This window comes from Typopeltis vanoorti, chromosome 8 (assembly GCF_054136105.1).
Source record: "Typopeltis vanoorti isolate ZY-2024b chromosome 8, IOZ_Tvanoo_1.0, whole genome shotgun sequence".
Lineage (NCBI taxonomy): Eukaryota > Metazoa > Arthropoda > Arachnida > Uropygi > Thelyphonidae > Typopeltis > Typopeltis vanoorti.
The window spans coordinates 2,166,505-2,190,322 of NC_143556.1; the positions used below are offsets into that span (position 1 = coordinate 2,166,505).

General features: G+C 36.7%; 1 protein-coding gene across 4 annotated transcripts in view; it reads right to left on the reverse strand.

Annotated features, from left to right (window-relative positions):
• LOC150103677 (ras GTPase-activating protein raskol-like) overlaps positions 1-23,818 on the reverse strand; it is a 770,313-nt gene that overhangs the window by 361,265 nt on the left and 385,230 nt on the right. For all 4 annotated transcript variants that reach the window (XM_090396487.1, XM_090396486.1, XM_090396489.1 and 1 more), the window contains one exon: positions 18,605-18,667. In XM_090396487.1, the coding sequence (XP_090252613.1) occupies positions 18,605-18,667 (63 nt within the window). The remainder of the gene's footprint in view (positions 1-18,604; positions 18,668-23,818) is intronic.

Here is a 23,818-nt window from a genome sequence, read left to right on the forward strand (position 1 = left end):
ATCCCCTTAATTTAATTATATGTTATTTTAACAGAATAAAATAAGATTTGCAAAAAATAGTTCATCCTCACCATGAACACACACCAATAATAAAAGCTTTGTATCTCACAGAAATAATGAAGCAGTGTCAGAATGACTTGTAATGTACAATCACAAGAGCAAACAAATATTCGCGAGTCTGGTTGCGATTGGTCGAATGTGATAATTGCGACGCTGTGTTAAATCGCAGTGTATTTGTTTCATAATCTAAAGCATCAATCGAACAATTCTAATTATTAACTATTCAATCACCGTCGAAACATAAGCTGTAACCTTTAGCATGTTATATTGCATTTATAAAATGTTGTAAGCATTGTTATTATTTATAAGCACAAACAAAATTTAAATTTTTCATTTTTTCCTTGGGGATGCTGCAGTGTCGCAGTGCTTATGTATGGGCCACCACTGCACAATTAGCACAACACACCTATACAACTGAAAGACACATAGGATCAGTTTTCTAGACACACACACACACACACACACACACACACACACACACACACACACACACACACACACACACACACACACACACACACACACACACACACACACACACACACACACACACACACACACACAATACACCATAACACATACAATAATCCCACTGTCTTCACAAAAGCTTCAGCTAGCTTAGAAAATGGTAGGATTTTAATGCCACATTATAATCCCCACTACCACAATTGACATCCAGAACACATTACTTTAACTGACATCATCTAAGAACATCATCCCTGTATCTGACCCTTAATGATATTATTTATACTAATGAGAACGAGTCTCATTATTGGTTACGTTATACTTCATTCTGTGCATATGATAACACAGTTTTTATCTTAGTCCATAATTATAAGCACTCTATAGAACTAAACTTATCTTTAATATTTTATTAACACCTAATTTTATCGCTACATGTTCTTTACTTAATACTAATATTATTACTTCTATTACTTCTGTTGCTGATAGTATGTATATTCATCTAAAAATGTATTTTCTAATGAATATTTGTTCTAAACAGAAAATATAATAGGTGAATTGTATAAATATATTTAGTCTGCATGAACATATTATTATTATTATTATTATTATTATTATTATTATTATTATTATTATTATTATTATTATTGATTTAAAAAAAAAAACAGCAACATGAAAAAGTGAAAGGTGTCCATTCAGCATTCCCTGCTGTTAACAATAAAAGAAACTGTAAATATGAATTGTGAAATAAATATAAAAAATAAAAATAAATAAAATAAAATAATGTATATTTATATAAATTTATTCCATAATCAGTATCATTCAAATGAAAAAGAAAACTCTCTTAGCACATTAAATTAATCATTGCAAATATGTATGTAAAAAAATGTAAAATGCATTCTTCCCTTCTCATTTCCCTTTGGATGGGTAGAGTCACCCAAATGATGACAAATTAATGCAGCCGTCTCATCACTCCTCTGCTACATCTCCTAAGAGCAAGTATTTATGATTGTAGATTGTAGATCTGTATGTGTTCACGGGGCTGGTTTGCCTGTTTTGAAGGACAAAAAACCCTCTACCTCCACATGAGACTGGCTAACTCACCTTTAGTCGAAAGAGACCAGATAAACTTTCCTCACCTCATGGATGGAAATTGAACCCAGGTCATTCCGACCAAAGGGCTTTGTCTATACCGGCTGAGCTACCGTGAAAATGGCTGTGAAAATGCATTATTATTATTATTATTATTAAAATGTATAGATATTTTATTATTATTATTATTATTATTATTACATAACAGATCCATGGAGTCCAAAGACTCATCGAGGGAGGGCACCTACTCTACAACACTCCGTCTCCACCACTTCACCAACCACAACTACCACCATCATCTACACCAACGCCATCTACTGCCGACCACCACCACTAATAGTTTCAGAGACAATCACAAACATCCATGCCCATGGTGGGATTCAAACCCACAGCTGTTTGGCTGGAGAGCAGATACACTAACCACTCAGCCAACCAGGCCAGATAATTTACTTAACATTCTGGACTGAATATTTGCAGTGAACACAAAATGTGTTATTAATACTTCAATTGTATATTTGTAAATGTTTATGTATATGTGATGAGGATAATAAACTTGGTCAATGTAAAAAAAAAGTGATATATAATGATTTTGTATAAGAATTTTTTTTGGGAGGGCAGCCGTTCATTTTCTAATGGAGGTTTTGTAACCAAGGCTATATAGCACTATATGATATTTTTTCTCTCCTTGTCTGATTTAGGTTAAATTAGTGGTTAGAGATTAGAGACGTGTAATGAGGAGTTGCCCGAGTCCTGAAAATAGTTCAGGTGCAAATCTGTTTGCTTACACTTGGATAAGGTATTAAACCAAGTATATAATTTCTTGCTATCTTTAACTTATAGAAGAGATAGGTGATTGGATATGTCTATGCAAAGACCAGCTTGTCATAATGTGGCCTTGACAGTGCTCCCCACTCCCAACACACATACACATACAGACACATGCACCACTGCTCATTACCTACTGTATCTCAGACTATTTTAGATGGATAGGAAAAACTCTTAACATCTGCCTAGAAGAACATAAGAAATATATAAAATGCCATTATTATGACAAGTCATGAATAACATGCATTTCACATTACATATCATCAACATTCAACTTGGTGCTTCCATTACTGCTTTTATTTCTAACACTTCCATCCATTTTCTTTAATTTACACTATTCTCTCTCTCTCTCTCTCTCTCTCTCTCTCTCTCTCTCTCTCTCTCTCTCTCTCTCTCTCTCTTTTAAATGCTTCTTTCTATTACTGCACTTTTCACACATCCCATGATATTATCAATATTCTGTTTCCTCCTCACAGTCCATAAATATGAACTGATATTTTCTACATGCATTTTAAATAAAACAATTTTTACAGTGAAATAAAACACTTCAGTTGAAAAAGTCCAACACAAAACTTCATTATCAAGCTGAACCTTTTTTGCACTACTACTATTAGTAAACAATACAAATACAATACAAACAAAATATAAGAACAAAAGATATCATAAAACAACTCCAGTATCCAAGAACAAGGGAGATGCATATATACAGTAGTATACTTAATTTTATTATTATTATTATTATTATTATTATTATTAATTATTATTATTATTATTATTATTATTTGATGCCTCCAGGGAGTCTAAAGACTCACTGATGGAGGTCACCTGCTCTAAAACTCTGTCTCTACCACTTAATCCACCAATCGACCGCAACTACACCAATGCCAAAGGTGCCCAGGGAATGGAAGGAAGGTAAGATAGTGCCATTGCATAAGGGTGGTAACAGACTGGAAGTGTCTAATTATAGACCAGTCTGTGTGTCATCAGTAGTTGTTAAGTATAATAAAATTAGTTTAATCCTTTATCCAAGTGTGAGCAAACAAAGTTTGCGCCTGAAAGTATCTTCAGGACTGGGGTGAGGTGGTACAACACCAGGGCACCATGTTGCAAAGGTGGAGCAAGCTACCAACAATCCTATCTCAGTATCTCCTATAATGCAAAACACATCTCCTTGCGGATATGTCTAATGTTATGCATTAAGGGAAGGGCCACTACCCAGACTAGTTTCGACCTTTATTGAGGTCTCTTCAGTGGGAGCCAGGCCCAAGTGGAGATACCAGGCAGAAGCATTAGCAGGTCATCTCTACCTATAGGAGTTGCCAAATGGTGTACCACCCTTTTTTAATAAATTACTCTGGATTTAGAGAAAGATGTTGAAAGTTTATTTTTCACTTGGTTAGAGTATAATAAAATTAATTTAATCCTTTATCCAAGTGTGAGCAAACATAACATTAGATGCAAACATAACATAATGCATAACATTAGACATATCCGCAAGGAGATGTGTTTTGCATTATAGGAGATACTGAGATAGGAGTGTTGGTATCTTGCTCCACCTTTGCAACGAGTTGCCCTGGTGTTGTGTACCACCTTACCCCAGTTCTGAAGATACTTTCAGGTGCAAACTTTGTTTGCTCACACTTGGATAAAGGATTAAACTAATTTTATTATACTCTAACCAAGTGAAAAATAAACTTTCAACAGTAGTTGTTAAGATCTTGGAGAAATTAGTGAGGGACCGTATACAGCACTGGGCAGATGAGGGTAATGTTATCTGTCAGAGTCAACATGGATTTGTGAAAGGGCACTCTTGTTTTAGCAATATGCTAGCCTTTTATAATAAAGTTACAAGAACATTAGATGAAGGAAAGGCATATACTGCAATTTTCTTAGACTTAGCAAAGCCATTTGACATGGTGCCACATGATAAGCTGATATTTAAGTTGCAACACATGGGTCTGGATGTCAGATCAACTGGATTCAGGATTGGCTGTCTGATAGGTATCAGAGAGTTGTGTATGGTGGGGTCCCACAGGGCTCAGTACTAGGACCTATATTGTTTAACCTTTATATCAATGACATTGCCAGTGAACTGCAAGGGGATATTCAGTTGTTTGCGGATGATGCGAAGCTGGGAAGGATTATTAGTAATAGTGCAGATGTGGTAGCCCTGCAAGAGGATTTAAATAAGCTAGATAGACAGGCAAATGAATGGGGTTCTCAGTTTAATGCAGCAAAATGTAAGGTATTGAGGTTTGGGAAATATTGATGAGATGCTGCATACTCTATGGGAGGAGTTATACTGGAGGAAGTTGGGGAGACAAGAGATCTGTGATTGATGATTGATAGAAACCTGAAGTTTAGGGGACATATTGCAAAGGTGGTGAAGGTAACACAGAGGATTGCTGCAATTATGAGAAGGACACTGACCTGCAGAGATAAGAGGGTTATCATTCCGTTGTATAAGTCTCTGATCAGACCACATTTGGACTGTTGTTCTCAGATTTGGTTCCCAGGATTTGAAGGGGATAAATTATCTGTGGAAAAGATACAAAGACAGATGACAAAGATGGTCTCAGGACTGTACAAGGACAGTTATGAGAATCGGCTGAGGGAATGTGGACTGCAGAGTTTGGCAGATAGAAGAAGGAGAGGTGATATGATTGAGACATTTAGAAGTCTCAATCATATCACTGTTGAGAGGTGGTTACATGGTTGACACTGGGGTATTCTGTCACTTGGTTGAACAGCGGGAAGGAGTGATGACAAGAGGCCATCCCTGGAAGTTACGAAAGGAAACTGTGAGCAAGAGTGTGAGGAGTGGTTTCTTTGTGTGGAGGGTGGTTGAGCCGTGGAATGCATTGCCTGATAGAGTGGTGAGGGCGAGAACGGTCAATGAGTTTAAAGAGTGGTATGATAGACTTTGTGTTTCTTAGGGAGAACCTCCCCTCGATGAGTCTTGACAGACTTTATGTTCTTAGGAAGGACCTCCCACGATGAGTCTTTTGACTCCATGGAGGTCTGAATAATAATAATAATAATAATAATAATAATAATAATAATAATAATAATAATAATAATGCCATCTACCATCCACCACCAGTATTTCCACAGACAATCACAAATATCCATGCCCACAGCGGGATTCAAACCCGCAACCTTTTGGGAGGAGAGCAGATACGCCTACATAATTTGTTTTCGTCTTCTTCACTCTTCCATACATATCTACAATTCTCTTCATTTCACTCCACATTCATCTCATTTGTTGAGGTGAATGTGGAGTGAAACTCAGCTTTCAAATCTTGCATCCTTTTTCTCTCTCATTCACTCTTTCTATTTTATCATATCATATACATTTATTTGGCATCAATCCTGCTCACACCTTACTGTTCACTGCATTCTCTTTTTCAACATAATAATGCCCACTTTATTGTTAATTTCACTATGTTTTTTAACATCATATAAATTACCACCTGCTTTATTGTCAATCAAACTTTTTTCTGCACTACAATAAATTAAGTTTAACCCTTTATCCAAGTTTAAGCAAACAAAGTTTGCACCTGAAAATATCTTCAGGACTGAGGTAAGGTTGTACATCACTTGGCAACTCGGAGTAAAGGTGGACCAAACTCTCATCACTCCTTGTCTTAGTACTCCCATAATGCAAAACACATCTCCTTGCGGACATGTATACTGCTATGCATTAAGGGAAGGGCCACTACCCAGACTGGTTTCGAACTTTATTGAGGTCTCGCCAGTGGGAGGCAGACAAAGAGTGGTGATACTAAGGCAGAAGCAATGGAGAAGTCATATTTACCTATACGATTTGCCAACTGGTGTACCACCTTATTATTAAATTACTCTGGATTTAGAGAAAGATGTTGGAAGTTTATTTTGCACTTGGTTAGACTACAATAAATTTAGTTTAATCCTTTATCCAAGTGTAAGCAAACAAAGTTTGCACCTGAAAATATCTTCAGGACTGAGATAACATGGTACAACCCTTGGCAACTCAGTCTGCCTCCCACTGACGAGACGTCCTTTCCTTTAGTGTTGCATGGTGATCAGCATTTATTTTAGACAAATTATGGACTCTACTTTACAAATTATTATTATTATTATTATTACTACCAAGACCTCATGTAGTCAAAGACTCATCTGGGAGGTCCTTTTATCACACACACACACAGGTCATCATACCGTGTTTTAAACACAATCAAACTCTTTGCAGACATCACATTCTCAGGCAAGGCATTCCAATCATTCACAACTCTACACGAAAAAAATCTGCCTCCCACTCTCCTACTCACACTCTCTTTATACAGTTTCCAGGGATGACCTCTGGTTCTCCCCCTGATCTCCCACTATTCTCTGTAAAATTTTTCCAGCATTGATCATATAACAATCCCTTACCAACTTGTAGGTCTCTATGATATCTCCCCCTCTTCCTCCTGTCCACCAGACTCTGCAAATTACATCTTCTCAATCTTTCCTCATACTCGACATTCCATAGGTCAGAAACTACCTTAGTCAGTCTTCTTTGGACCCATTCCAACATCTCTCCATTTTTCTGAAAACCCGGTGACCAAATCTGGGCACAATAGTCCATGTGTGGCCTAATCAAAGCCTTATACAACGGAACAAGAATCTCCATACTTTTACACGTCAGTGTCCTCCGCATCATTCCCAGAAGCCTTTGTGTTCTCTTCACAATTTTAGCGCTGTCTCAACTAAATTTTAGATCCTTATCCACTATTACCCCCAGATCTTTTATTTCCTCTACCTCCAACAATATATTCTCACCAAGCATAAATTCTGCATCCCATCTTTGTTTACCAAATTTTAAAACCTTACATTTTGCAACATTGAACTCACATCACGATTTCTGTGCCTAATCACTCAATCTATTCAAGTCTTCCTGTAAGGCCACAACATCTTCACTACACTTGATGGTTCGTCCCAACTTTGCACCATCTGCAGACAACTGAATATCTCCATCCAAATTTATTATTTATTATTATTATTATTTCCCAAGACCTCATGGAGTCAAAGACTCATCTGGGAGGTCCTTTTATCAAACACACACACATCTCATCATACCGTGTCTCAAACACACTCAAACTCCTTGCAGACACCACACTCTCAGCAAGGCATTTGAATCATTCACAACCTTGCAAGAACAAAACCTGCCTCTCACTCCCCTACTCACACCCTCTTTATGCAATTTCCAGAGATGACCTCTGGTTCTCCCCTGATCTCCCACTATTCAATGTAGAACTTCTCCACCATTGATCTTATAACAACCCCTTACCAACTTGTAGGTCTCTATCATATCTCCCCTCTTCCTTGTCTCCACCAGACTCTGCAAATTACATATTCTCAATCTTTCCTCATACTCAACATTCCAGAGGTCAGAAACTAGTCACCTTTGGAACATTTCTTCATTCTTCTGAAAACCTGGTGACCAAATCTGGGCACAATAGTCCATGTGTGGCCTAATCAAAGCCTTATACAATGGAACAAGAATCTCCCTACTTCTACTCGTCAGTGTCCTCCGCATCATTCCCAGAAGTCTTTCTGTTGTCTTCACAATTTTGGCGATGTGTCTCCTAAATTTTAGATCCTTATCCACTATCACTCCCAGATCTCTTATTTCCTCTACCTCCAACAATATATTCTCACCAAGCATAAATTCTGCATCCCATCTTTGTTTTCCAAATTTTAAAACCTTACATTTTGCAACATTGAACTCACATCCCCATTTGCTTGCCTAATCACTCAATTTATTCAAGTCTTCTTGCAAGGCCACAACATCTTCACTACTCTTTATAGTTCGTCCCATCTTTGAATCATCTGCAAATAACCGAAAACCTCCATCCAAATCTTCGCCAATTTCATTAATATACAAGTTAAATAGTAATGGCGCTAAAACAGACTCCTGGGGCACTCCACTAGTGACTTTCCTGGATATCGCACCCCCATTCACAACTTGTTGATACCTATCAGATAGACAGTCTCCGATCCAATGCATTAATCTAATATCCAACCCCTTCTGCTCTAGTTTGACTGTCAACTTATCATGAGGTACTCTATCAAAAGCTTTTGCGAAATCCAAGTATATTACTGTGTATCCTTCACCTCTGTTTAAGGAAGCAGTCACTTTATTGTAATAAGTAAGCAGATTACTAAAACATGACCTACCTTTAGCAAATCCATGCTGTCCATCAAAGATTATACCATTGTTGTCAACCCAACTCTGGATCCTAGTTCTCACAAGCTTCTCCAACAACTTAACCACAACACCTGACACAGAGATAGGCCTATAGTTTGATGCTTGAGTTCGATCACCTTCTTTATGAAGTGGGACAATCTTGCCCTCCTTCCACTCTTTAGGAACTTGACCAAGTGCAATTCTCGTATTAAAAAATATGTCAATGCTGGTGTCAACTCTTTGGCACATTCCTTCAGAATACGCGGTGATATATTATCAAGTCCCACAGCTTTATTTACATCTAGTTTACTCAACTCCCCAAACACCTCTTGCTCACTCACAGTCAGTCTCTCCTCCCCATCATCAACTGCTCTCAATCTCACCATGAAGTCACATTCACAAGATTGAAAGATATTTATGAACTGCTCATTAAGTATCTCCACCCCACATTCTGCCACAGCTGTCTTTATACCATTTCCTCCAATCAATGTCATCCTTCTATAATCATTCTTTCTTTTGCTGACTACATATCGAAAGAACTCCCTAGGATTCCTTTTGGCTTCATTAGCTAACTGCTGTTGATACCTCTCTTTAGCTACTCTCACCAACCAAGACACCCTCCTTGCCTGGTGTTTGTAGACCTCATGAAATTGGTTACTTCCACTTCTCTTATGCTGCCTCCACAATGCCCTTTTTTCTGTATCGCATGCTTAATCTCTTTATTCATCCATCTCACACCTACCTTATTTAACCTTCTCACCCTTGGAATACATTTAGACATTGCATCAACTAGATAGTTTTTGAAAATTCCCCAAGCTGCATTGATCTCTTTTCCAGCAACCTCCTCATTCCATGCTACACCTGCAAGCTGTCTCCTGAGCTCTTCATAATCACCCCCCCCCTCGTAGTTCCACATATACCCTTCTTTTCACCTTGCACTGTTGGCAACCACCCAGATAATCACTTCTTGGTCACTTTCACCAATTGGTGGATGATTTGACACCTCATTTATAATTACATCCTCTGATGAGATGACCAAATTCAAGACCCTTAATCCTCGTGTGTCCTCTGTCACATACTGTCTGAGGTAGTTATCCCTTAAAAACTCAAGAAACTCATTTTCTTTACTTCCAGTTGCTATCTCTTCATTCCAGTGTATATTGTCATAATTAAAATCACCCATAATGATCACCCTTTTCTTATTTGCTTGGCTTATTTGACTATACATTTCACTATTACCACCATCCACATTATCAGGTCTATAACAACATCCCACCAACTATTTGATTCTATTCACCTCTATCTCACACCACACTGCCTCAAACCACTGGCCCTATTTCTCTCTTGCACATCTACCTTGTATGGACATAACTTTTTCTCTATCATCAATAGCACTCCCCCTCCCTTTTTATCCCTTCTATCCTCACGAAACATATCATACCCTTCCCTCTCTATTCCTGTCAGGATGTCGTCCTCATCTAACCATGTCTCACTTATTCGGACAATCTTTGGGTGAACAGACACAATTAGTGCAACCATTTCATCTTCCTTGTTTCTTATACTTCTAGCATTGGTATACAAACACGACAGCTCATTTCTAGATCTACAGCTAGTTCCACTGATACCACTCACTCGATGTGATCTCTCCATGCTGGACTGTGGCCATTTCCCTTTCTGCTTCTTCATTTTAGAACCTTTTTCAATTTCATCTGTTTTCTCTTGATCCCTGGTCATCCCTTTTCTTTCCTGCCTACACATGCTCTCACTCACCTCCTCTTTTAGCATCCACCTTTCTCACGCTGTTACCCCTGTCCACCCTGAGCTTCCCTGTTTCCCTGCTCCTCTTGCACACCCATTCTCTCATTTTCTATACTCATACCACTCACTTCCCCATTCATTTCTACTTATTCAATCTCTCCTTTCTTACTCTCCTGCTTTTCCACATCACTCTCCTCTCGATCTGATTCATTCTCTCTATTCACTTCTCTACCTTCCAGCAGCAGTCTTGCCAAGCGACTCACTCCATAACCACTCAAATGCAGTCCATCGCTCCCCATACAGCTCACTTCGTCCCTCAAACTCATTCCACACATTAACAAACTGTACTCCCATCTCCTCACACATTTCAGCCAGAATATCATTTATAATCCTTGCTCTCCACCTCATTTCACCCCAATCATACCTAGGCAACACTCTGACTACCCTTCCTGTCACACTATTCTCTTTTATCTTTCCAAGCAGCCTCCTGACATTCATTCTCACATGCTCTTTGTTCTCTCTCAAATCATTTGTGCCAATTAATACAATTAACTCTTTTGCTCGCTCCCACCTCATATCCAATGCCTCAATCACTCTACTCATTTTACCGCCTGGAAAACATACCTTGTGCATTTTATCCTCTAGCACACCTTTAATAATGGAGTCGCCATACAACGCCACTCGCTCATCTCTCGTTAACTCTTTCATGCCATCATGATTTATTTTAATAGTTTTGACCTGAATTCTCTTAATTTCATTCCGCATCCATTTCTTGCCTCATCCAATCCAATTCACTTTCCGAATCTTGCGACAGATTCGCTCTATCATTAAATCTCTCTAACTTTCTAACTCTCGAACCCCCTCTTCTTACTTTCTCTCTCATTCATCCTTCTTTGTTTCCGTACTTTCGGTCCAACATACGTCCAACTTTCACTATCATTCTTTTCACTTTCACTCTCATTTATCTTTCTTTGTTTCTGTTCTTTCAGACTAACATGCATCCAACTTTTGCTATCATTCTTCTCACTTTTACTCTCATTCATCTTTCTTGGTTTCAGTACTTTCAGTCCAACATGCATCCAACTTTCACCATCATTCATTCTTTTTTCGCTATCATTTATTCTTTCGATTTTTTTCACTTGCGATTTCTGCGTCACACCATTTCTACTTTCATTCATTCTCTCAATTTCGTTTCTTTCCACCACTCTCCCCTCACTTTCGTCCCTTTTAACATCAAATCTTCAACTATATCATTAATATACAAGTTAAATGGTAACGGACCTAAAACAGACCCTGAGGCACTCCACTAGTGACTTTCCTTTTCCTGGATATTGCTCCCCCATACACAACTTCTTGATACCTATCAGATAGCCAGTCTCCAATCCAATGCACCAGTTTCGACCTTTATTGAGGTCTCGTCAGTGAGAGGCAGACTCAAACTTGGAGATACTAAGGCAGAAGCAATAGGAGAGGTCATATTTACCTATACGAGTTGCCAACAGGTGTAACACATTATTATTGAATTACTCTGGATTTAAAGAAAAATTATGGAAGTTTATTTTGCACTTGGTTAGACTATAATAAATTTAGTTTAATCCTTTATCCTCTGATGAGACCTCAATAAAGGTCGAAACCGGTCTGGGTAGTGGTCCTTCCCTTAATGCATAGCAGTATACATGTCCGCTAGGAGATGTGTTGTGCATTATGGGAGATACTGAGACAAGGAGTTGGGAGCTTGATCCACCTTTGCTGCGAGTTGCCCAGTGTTGTACTACATTACCTCAGTCCTGAAGATACTTTCAGGCACAAACTTTGTTTGCTCACACTTGGATAAAGGATTAAACTAAATTTATTATAGTCTAACCAAGTGAAAAATAAACTTTCAAACATCTTTCTCTAAATCCAGAGTAATTTAATAATAAGGTGGCACACCTTTTGGCAACTCCTATAGATAAGGATGACCTCTCCTATTGCTTCTGCCTTCTGCCTTAGTATCTCCACTCTGGGCCTGGCTCCCACTGACAAGACCTCAATAAAGTTCAAAACCAGTCTGGGTAGTGACCCTTCCTTTAAGCATAGCAGTATACATGTCTGCAAGGAGATGTGCTTTGCATTATGGAAGATACTGAGACAAGGAGTGATGAGAGCATGGTCCACCTTTGCTGTGAGTTGCCTAGTGTTGTACCACCTTACCTCAGTCCTGAAGATATTTTCAGGCGCAAACTTTGTTTGCTTACACGTGGATAAAGGATTAAACTAAATTTATTGCAGTTTTAAATATTTCACCTGATATTGACTTTTTGTGTAGCAGTATTGAAACACATCCGTCATACAATATATCTATCTATATAAAAATATGAGATAATGTGCCAAGTCAAATGTGTATGTAAGATGCTAAAAATGCAAAATTTGCATTTGATTTTTACAATATTCACTGTTTAAGTTTTGTATTGAATATAAATACAATAAATATTATAATAATATAATACTATATAACGATTTTTTTCAAGGGGGCCATGAAATGTTTTATTTTTTCCAAAGGCGGCTCTGGCATCCAGAAATTTGAGAAGCACTGCTCTAAAAAAAAGGGCTTTGAAGATGAAGAATTGCTCCAATGAACAAGTTCTTAAAGATGGATTTAAAGTTATCAGCAATACTTTCCTATAAATGGTTACAGCCAAATATCAATAAAATTCTCTACAAGATCTCACTTAAAAACAAAGATAAACTAGACTACAATAAAACTGTAACCATTTCATACATTAAAGGAACATCAGATAAAATAAACAGAATACTACAGAAATACAACCTTAAAGCCGCCTTTAAACCTCCTGCAAAATTAAACAGCTTACTCAACTCATCCAAAGACCCACTCCCTCTGCTGGCCCAATAAATCCATATTTATTGCACCTGTAATCTACCCTATATAGAGGAAACAGGATGCACACTATCAGACAAAAGGAATATAAACAATACATTAAATATAATAACTATGGTCAAGCTGGCCTTTCTGATCACGCCCTGAACACTTTACATAGAATGACTGGTAAAGCACATGTTGTTTACATCACACCAAAACATGGTATGAACGTAAATTTAAGGAAGCCTGTGAGATTCTTATCAACCACCCTAATCTTAACTATAATGATGGTCTAAAAATCCCAAGAATATGAAAGGCACATATTCTTCCCACTTAACCTTTCTCCCTAAGAGTTAACTATAAATAGAACCATACGTAATCCAGAATCTTAAATCTAATATAACAATTGTCATGTTAAATTAGGACATCATTGTTATTACAATAAAACTATCTATATGAAAGAATGTTTCTCTGATGTTATCTTAAATAGAATATAGCTTTGATGTAGTTTTTTTTTAATTAATTTATTTTATTTTATTTTTATTTTTATTTTTCTTTATTTTATTTTATTTTCACTAGAATTCATGCCAGTAGAAGAACCGTTGATGAAATCATTGTTTCTTTAGCATACTGTCTGTGTGAAATGTAATTCAGCTTGTCTTTGTATATATGTATATACTCCAGATGATGACCTTAATATGAAGGTCAAAATGTCAGAAATTAAAATAGTTATTTTTAGCACAGTTGTACAGTCCATAATTTGTCTAAAATGATTTGCCTAAACATTTCCTGCTCATTACTGTCTGTGTTCCCTGGCTTATAGCAACATCCCACTAAATATCTAGTCCTTCGTACATGTATATCACACTCTAAACGTTCAAAACTATTAATGCCATTTCCTTCCAGATTCTCCATTCTGAGAGGAATCAACTCATCACTTATCCTGTTTCCCTTCCTATTCTGCAGAAACAGGCTACATCCTTTCACTTCTATTCCTGTCACAACATTAACTGTTGTCACCCACATTTCACTAATTCCAATAATCTTAGGACAGGTTGAGGCTACTGATATCACCCATATACTTTCTTTATCCTGTGTTCCTGACTTTTGTACAAAGACTCCATTTGACTCTGAAACATATCATACATACCTCTGTCCTGCTACCATCCACATTGGCAACTTCAGTTTCCCTGCCCTAATGCTCTCACTTGTCCTGAGAACAACAATCCCTTCAGATACCTATGCCCTTCCATCTTCAAATGCAGTCCATGTCTTTCATTAAGCTCTCTTCTATTGCCAAATACACTCCAAGTATTCACACATTTCAGATTCCTCTTTCAATATATTCTCACTATCAGGCTATTCATTATCATTGCTCTTCTTAATTCTGCATTTTTTAATCATATCCAGGTAAAACACTCACTACCTTCCCTCTTACACTTCTGCTGCATAGTTCCTAATAATAACCTCAAATTTCTCACCACCCAATTCACACTACTTCTCATATCTTTTGTACTAACTATCATTACCATACCATCCATATTCTCACCTCACCTTTACTGCCATAGACACACTCTCAATTATTTCTCCAGGAAAGCACTGCTCTAACATTCTATTCTGCATATCACAAATCCTTAAATCTCAATACATCACCCCCCCCCTCACATAGCCATTAATTCCTTGCTCACTTGCATCCCTCAATCTCTCTCTCTCTCTCTCTCTTCCAATGTTCTATCTCCTTGAAATTCCACTTATCATATACCTTCCTCTCGCCTCTCGTTCCCTTACTCCTGTACTCTCAAGTTTCTCTCATTCCCTTGGTTTATCTATTCTCTCTCCTTCTCATATCTTTCTCTCGCAATTTTTGTTTGTCTCGCATCAATAAGCTTTTCAAGTCTTCTAATCTCTCCCTTCATATTATTCAGCTCATTTTTATACCTTCCACTTCGTCTCTCAATTCCTCTCCCTCTCCAAGTATCCTACCCTCACATGAGATTCAGTGGCACAGTTGATACCATCCTTCAGATCTTCTATATCTCTAGTCACTTGACCTAATATCAAGTTCTTTACTGCCTGATGCAAGTCTTTATCCCCCCCTCAATCATGCAACTCATAACTCTCTCCCAGCAAGCAATCATTTCCATAGCACCATCACCATCATTTGATACCCGAGATACTGATGTCGAAATCATCCAATTGTCTAAATTCTATGCAAACATGCAATTCCCCTGTATTGCACTGATATTTTTAAATGATAGGAAGCATAGCATGCTGTGAGCAAAGCATAGTACAAAATCTTGCATTACACTTTGAAAAGTGTAATTTTAAAAGGTGGTGGGCTAGGCAACAACAAATCAGTAAGCAAAGACATGGCAGCCACCATAATTGACAGAGAGAAAATGTATAATAATACACAAAGCGGTATATTAGAAAAGTACTTCAAACTCAAAAACATCCAAATGTAAACACACCAACTCAGACTAAAATTTATGCTAAAGTTACAATAAATTGCTAATAATCAATATCAAAATGTATCTTTTTTTTCTCTCATCATATGTTGCAGAACACTAAACTCTTCATCCTCTAGCAGGTGTTGGATTATCATACTAGCCCATGCACCTTTCAGGGATATACAATGACAAGAAAAAATGATAAATTTAAACTGTGTAGAAGCATTCATAGTATTTTCACACTGAATGGATTTTTCATAAAGCAGAACAAGGGACAGGAACAAGTGAGCCATCCCTGGAAGTTGTAAAGAAGTAGTGAGTTAGAGGAAAAGAAGTGGCATTTTTGCATGGCAGATAGTTACACTCTGGAATGACAAAGGGATTAAGGAATGCTATGATAGACTTCATGTTCTCTATGATTGGCCTCCTACAATAACACTTGTGACATGGAAGTTCCAAAATATAATAATAATATAATGGGATTGAATGATAGACTAGTGAGTTAGATAGGTTACTGGCTATGAGATGGGTATCAGTAAGTTGTGTATGGAGGGGGGGGGGGGAGGAACACTATCTTAAAAAAGGACACTAGTGGTGTGAACCACAGGGGGCAGTTTTGTTATTTAATTTGTATATTAATGATATTGGAATATCTTTAACTGGTGATATACAACTGTTTGCAGATGATGCAAACTGGTGAGAATGATGAGGATCAGATGTTGTGGCCTTACAGGAGGACTTGAATAGATTGTATCAGTGGGGCAACAGTATGGAACTGTCAATTCAATGTTGCCAAGTGTAAGGTTTTGAAATTTGGTAGGCAACAATGGGATGCAAAGTATTCACTTGGCAGGGAAATTTTGGAAGAAGTTGAAGAGATAAGAGTACTGTGGAGTGGTACTGAACAAGGATCTGAAATTCAGAGGTCACATTGCACAATTTGTGAAGACATCAGATCAGATTATGGGAATGATGCAGAGGGCCTTAACTTATACACCCTCTGTCCAAAAAGAAACTGAACTTTTGATAGAAAATAAAACCCAGGCCAATTATAATTATTCAAGTCATTTATTTCAATCAATATACTCTCCCTCAGCTTCAATACAGCATTTGGCATGATCAATTAATTCATTAAAAGAGTTTTTTATATCAGTTTTTGGGATACTGTTGAGGGTCATGGTTACTGCATCTTGAACGTTTTCAATTGTGGCATATCACATTCCTTTCATTGGCAAATGAAGTCGGGGGAAGAGAAAGAAGTCACAGGGTGCTAAATCAGGTGAATATGGGGAGTGATCCAACACAAAAACTTGGTTTTTGCTCAAAAACTGTCTCACAATGTTTGAACGATGAGATAGTGCATTATAGTGCAAAAGTAACCAGCTGCCTGCATCACAATATTCATGCTGTATGTGACGAATTCTCACTATCGATCGCTTCAAAACTTTGAGATAAAACTCACCATTGACCGTTTGGCCAGGGGGAATGAATTCTTTGTGGATAATGCCCTTGGAATCGTAGAAACAAATCAGCATTGTCCTTACTTTTGACTTCTCCAAGCGACTTTTTTTTGGATGCCCCTCTTCTGGTGGTCTCCACTCAGCACTCTGTTTCAGGCTCATACTCAAAGCAGTTTCGTTTCATCGCCAGTAAAGATCGTTTCAAGGAAGTTTGAGTCCTTACGAGTGATTTTAATGAGGTCCTTGCAGTGTTCAATACATTTTTCGGTCATCGGTCAACTTGTGGGGAACAATTGCAAATTCAATTTACGAAGGCCCAAACTCTCAGTCAAAATGTTGTGCACAGTTGATTTTGGAATCTTCAATTCATCTTCAATCAATCTCACAGATGATTTCAGGTTTCTTTGATAAAATCACGCACTTTTTGAATGTTAACTTTGCTCAGTCCAGTTTTTGGATGGCTTTCGTCATCCTCAAGTGTCTTACGACCACTTTGAAATAGCTTAAACCACTCATAAACTTGAGTACGGGATAAGCATTCATCACTGTATGCTTTTTGAAGCATTTGATGCATTTTGGTAAAACTTTTACTAAGTTTAACACAAAAGTCAACAGCAGCTCTCTGTTTGAAACTCATTTTCTGACCGTTGGTCAAAACACACTGTCACTCTTGGCACTATAACTCGGCTTCTAATGAAACAAATGTCATAAACAGTTGAAACAACACTAATGAAGGTTTCTACAACAAAAAGATATAGGTGGCGCCACTAATTTCCTCTATTTTCGACAAGGTTGGACAGAGGGTGAAGAAATAAAGAGGTGCTGGTTGCATTGTATAAGGCTTTCATCAGACTGTAGGATTGTATAAGGTTTTGCTAATCCAAATCAGTAATATGGATTATTGTGCACACATTTGGTTACCTGGTTTTCATAGTGATGAGGATGTATTGGAAAGGATCCAGAAAGACCAACTAAGGTTGTAACTGGTTTTTGGGACATGAAATATAAGGGCAGATTGAGGGAATGCAATTTTCAAAGCCTTTTGAATAGGGGAAAGAGAAAGGATATGCTTTAGTTGGTAAAAGATTGTTACATGGTTAATGTGGAAGAAATTTGAGGAGAAAGAATTTAGATTAAAAACCTCAAATTTAGATTAAATAGAACAAGGAGCCATATCTGGAAGCTGTATAAGGAGGGCATGAACAGGAGCATAAGAAGTAGGTTCTTTGCATGGAGAGTGATTGGTCAGTGGAATGTATTGCCTGACACTGTGGTGAATGCAGATATATTGAATGTGTTTAAAGTATGGGTTGATGGACTTTTGTGTAACAGTGTTTGCCTCCCATTATGAGTCTTTTGACTCCATGAAAATCTGATGTTAATAATATTAATAATAGCAATTTAATATACATTAGTATAACTTTACCTCACAGTTTTCTGTGGATGTTAGAATGCTCCTGATGACATCACCAAGTGTGTCTTGCAAGTACTGAAATATAAATAAGAAATTTTTAAATAAAATATTCACAGCTTTATTAAATTTTGCATTTATACATTTATATTATATCTTATTATATTATATTATGTTAAAACCCTAGAGAGGATCCAAAGATGAATGGCCAAAGTGATACTTGGACTCTGGAGTGTTGTTTATGCACAGCATTTGAGGGAATGAGGATTGTAAAGCTTCATGGATAGAAGGAAAAGCAATGAGATGATAGAGATCTTCAAGTTGGTTAAGGAATTTTACCAGATTAATACAGAAGGAATTATAAAAAACATAATGGTATAGGTTAGAGATGGATGTTCATCATCCATCATGGATCCTGTATGTCAGTGGGGGACTTGACCACTGATGTATAGGATAAAAAATATGAAATTTACTCTATTCTATACTATGCATTCCTCAATAAAGCTTTAAAAAATTAAATACAGCAAAACAGAAATTAGTGAAAAGAACATACTTTGTTATTCTCATAGACAGGATTAGGCATTGGAGGTTATTCATGTCTTATTTGTTATGTTCCAACACATAATAAAAGAATAACTCATAAAAAGATATTTATTAACTAGCTTATATTTCATTGAATTTCAAACTAGCATCTTCAGAGCACAACCACTTCTTAGAGTTTACATGAGACAATGAGCAAGTGAAAAAATTTAATCAGAAAAAATAAATAAATAAATGAAGCCCGAATTTGGTACTCTCTAATGTTGTAGGGTAGAAATTATTATAGCTGTTGTGTTGAGGTTGATCTTAAGATAATTATATCTCCAGTGTTTGGCAAATTAATGCAGCCACGCTTATTGAGGTTAGGAGGGTGGGGTCTCCCAAAATAGTCTCTCCCTCTTTCTTTTACTTGTAATAAATTCTATACAGCAAATGGTTTCTTCCATCTAATCCTGTGTGAAGGGATGCATGGTCTGCCAGTTCTAACTTACCATAATAATGGTAGTGAATGTATTTCTTGTGTTTTCTCAGGCAGATGTTAATGAATCTTCCTGTCTGTCCATAGTAGGCAAAGTTACAATCATAAGCCAGCACTTCATATGATAGAGGATAGAATTTTTTGTTAGGAGAGTGGATCAACATTGGTAATTTGATGCATGGTTCAAGTGCAGTGTGAAGGTTACATTAGTACTTGAGCTATCTTTCCGGATGTCAACTGCATATATGAATAAAGAACAGTGGTGCTTTTCTCTTGTATTTTTCGGGAAACAAGGAGGTAAAGGGCATGTAGTATTTTATCTGTTTTGCAGGACAGTAACCATTGGACCAAAAAATAAAAAAAAATTATGGTAATGATAGTTGAGTTTGTGGGCAAGGACTACTTCAGTGGAACAAACAGTCCTAGCTCAATGAGTTAGTGTTTTGAGGATTCCATACTGTTAAACCAGATAATGTGATTAATTATGTACATATCTTCTAGTATGTGTTGACTTTCTATGAATAAAAAAAAACATGGTGAAAGATCTGAACAATGAGTGACTTTTGTGTCAAAAAGATAGTTATTTGATTCTTTTTTTAATGTGAAACAAATTTTAAGCTGTTTAGGTGAGCTACCAAGAAATCTAAAATGTCTTTCCCATGGGATCAAATGGCAAATACATCATCTGCATAGTACAGCAAGACTAAAAGTTTTAAAGTAGCTGTGCTAAGTGCTTTATTCTCAAAATGCTCTATATAAAAATGAGAAAGAGGAAGGGAGCTCATAGTGTTATTAATTTGTTTGTAGATTTTTCTTTGCCAAGTAAGCCATCTGCATACATAGTTAATTTGAATAACTGAAAGATATTGTGCAGCAGTTCTCTAAATTCTCTTCACCACCTTCTGGATATGATCCCTAAACTTCTATCAATCATCATGCTAAGATCTCTTGCCTCAACTTCCTCTAGTATAGATCCACCAATACGAGGGTGTTCTGAAAAGTGTGATAATCACCATAAAGTAATTGAGGTAGAACCATGTAACTTACACAATATTCTACATATTCCCCATGAAGTTCTTGGATCGTCCTTCCTGTCTTTTGATCTGCCATCTTGCTTTAACGTTGTTCTTATTAAGGTGAATATATTGTGTGTTGATTACTAATCCAAATATAGGGAAATTTCTATAATACTGCGCCACCCTATATTCAGATTAGTCTATGCAAAATAGTGTAATCAAATATTAATTAACTTTAGCAGTCTAATGTTTATATATAGGCCGAATTTTACATTAACATTTGAGGTTCCCGCTAGGTCCGATAATTTTATGAACAGTGCAGTAGAAAAAACTCAGGCTAACAACAAATTGAAATCAATAAAACAAAACATTTAATGCAAGATTATATAATATATACTTAAGCATACTTTGGATACAAGATAATGCAAAATTAACTCAGTTCAACTACACATAACATTCACTCAACTTTTTTAAACACTGAGCTTCAAAATCTAATTTCTCCCTAATAGGCAAAGATAGTTGTAAAGTTCTTGACCACTGAAATTCACAGCAAATATTTTTACAATAGTATTCTTTATCTATCCCTTAGTCAAGAGTCACATAGAAATCACATAGTTCAGTCAAGAGATAGCTATCACTTTAAGGGGGGGGGGGGGGACTATTAATCTTCTAACTTTGCCAAAATTCAGAATAAACACCACAGTTAATGTTAGGCTTTAACAGGAGATAACTCTTATAACTTCACTCTAAAATGCTATAAAGTACAACTGTTCTTACCAGAATAAATCTTTGCATATATTATTCACTGAGGCACACTTAAAACTTTAGTTAATTATCACACTGGAGCTACACATTTCAAAAGTAATCTTCTTTAAATTAACTTAATCTTTAACTTCAGCACATCACAAATGCAGACACACTTGCACTAGAAAATTCACTTATTCCCCATATACTACTTTACAATAGAATCAGCTTTCTACTAATCTTCCTTGAAAGCTCTGGAATACAACATTAAGTTCAGAATTCCATATCAATATTCTGAGTTGTCACTTACATTTCGATCCTTCGTAAACTGATTACAGCACTTAATTCTTTGTACTACAGCCTCTTACTTAACTCCGTGCTGCTAATAAATTATTTCCTCATCTCTATTGTACTGTTCTCAGTACCGTTACTGTGCTGAGTGCGCCAATTGTACTCCGTCCCTAGTTCTAGTGCTGACTTTGCCGACCAACTGCTGACCCACTGCTCTTGTTTTCTCTCGCTTTCTGTTTTTATATTTTCACTCCGTTTTTCCCGTAAAAACTTGTTTTCACCATCCAGCTCATATCAATTCCATCTCACGTTCATAACTCACGTGCTACATGCTCACGCCTTCTATTTTTAACTCCGTCTCCATGACAACAATTAGAGCAGTACATAAGCATAAGCATTACATAACATTATACTTTTACATACAGAAATTAAATAAAAGGATATTTTTCAATTCAAATAATATATAATTAAATATGATGAATACAAATTCTTCTACTATTAATATAGGAATAAATAAAATAATCTGAACGTTATTTTTATACAGAGTCCTTTCCATTATTAATACATATCCTAGATTAATTAATCAAATAAAAAAACTCAAAGGTAATTATATGAATAATAGTTCATAACAAAAGATTTACATTAAATAATATCTACAAATGTAGCCTTTGATATGGTGGATTATGTTGGATTCTGAAGGGAGTATTAATAATTTTAATTTCTCTTCATTCGGAATCCAACAAAGTGTTATATGCTTGTTACAATGCTGCAGCATCATTTGCAATCCTCTGAGAAAAAAATCTTTCCCTTGTTACACAAATCAGTCCTCAACTGTAGATCAGCTGCTTCATCATCTGTAGTAAATTTTGTTCCTTTCAAGTGTTTCTTTAAATTTGGGAATAGGAAATAGTCAGATGAGGCCAAGTCTGGCAAATAGGGTGGGTGAGACAAACATTCAAGGCATTTTTTCTTCAGTACCTCCTTCAGAGCTGTTAAATAAACTGCAGCTGTACCAGTTTCACCTTTTTCCTTTTTTTTTTTGTGAGGTACTTGGTAAGGATTACAATATCGATATGCCAAAACATCTTTGGTCATCAGAACCTTTGTGTCTCCATTCCACTGACTGTTGTTTGGTCTCTTGGTCATAGTGATTAAGCCATGTTCCACCAACAGTCACAATATGAGCCAAAAGATTTGCACCTGATTTCTCAAAATGACCCAAAATCCCTTGAGATAACAGCACGTGTTCCCTCTTTTGGTTGGCATTCAAACATTTGGGGACCCACTTTGCTGAGTACTTCTGCATATCCAGATGTTGGTAGATAATGACTCCAACTCATTCCCTAGATATTCCCAGTGTCTTTACAATGTTTTTGGCTGGTATTCATAAATAAATGTTTTCAGGTGTGATCACTGTGGAAGGTCTTCCTGCCCTGAGGTCATCTATTGTCTCAGGATGTCCAGTTTTAAACTTGGCCACCCATCTGGCAACTCTTGGATAAGCTGGGACACAGTCCCCTAAAGCAGTGTTTCTCAACCTTTCTAAGCCCAAGGACCAGTAAAATGCCTAAAACAATTCTGCGGACCACTAAGTTACAGAGGCTTAGCTGGGGGGGGGGGGGGTCCGCACCTGGCGGCACCTTTTTTTTTTGGCGTTTATGAAATCTTGCCTTACTGTCTATAAAACAGCAACTGAGGGATGAAATAGACTTCGACAATGTAATCGACGATTTTGTGAACAGAAAAGCAAGAAACATAACATTTTAGAACGTTGAAATTAAAGTTTTACTTCAAAAATAAACATAGCATTTTTAATTTATTTCCCTATACATAGTTTTAACTTTTTGTAATTTTTTTTTAAAAAACCTATGTAGGGATTACCAACATTTCGGAAAAACTGTGCCATTTATAACATAATAAATCTAAAAGCATGTTTTGAAAGATATGGCAACATAATTAATTAAATTGGAAGTAAATGATTAACAGTGTATCATCATTGAACAAAGTTTTAATTTTTATTAAACAAATAATTAAGATGATATAATTATGTTACTACTTACTTTTAATGAGATGGTTGACCTTCTCGGCCCTTGCAGAGTTGCTGGATATATGGCTCAATATTGGTCAACTTCAGTCGAAGATCGGCACACACACTAAGAC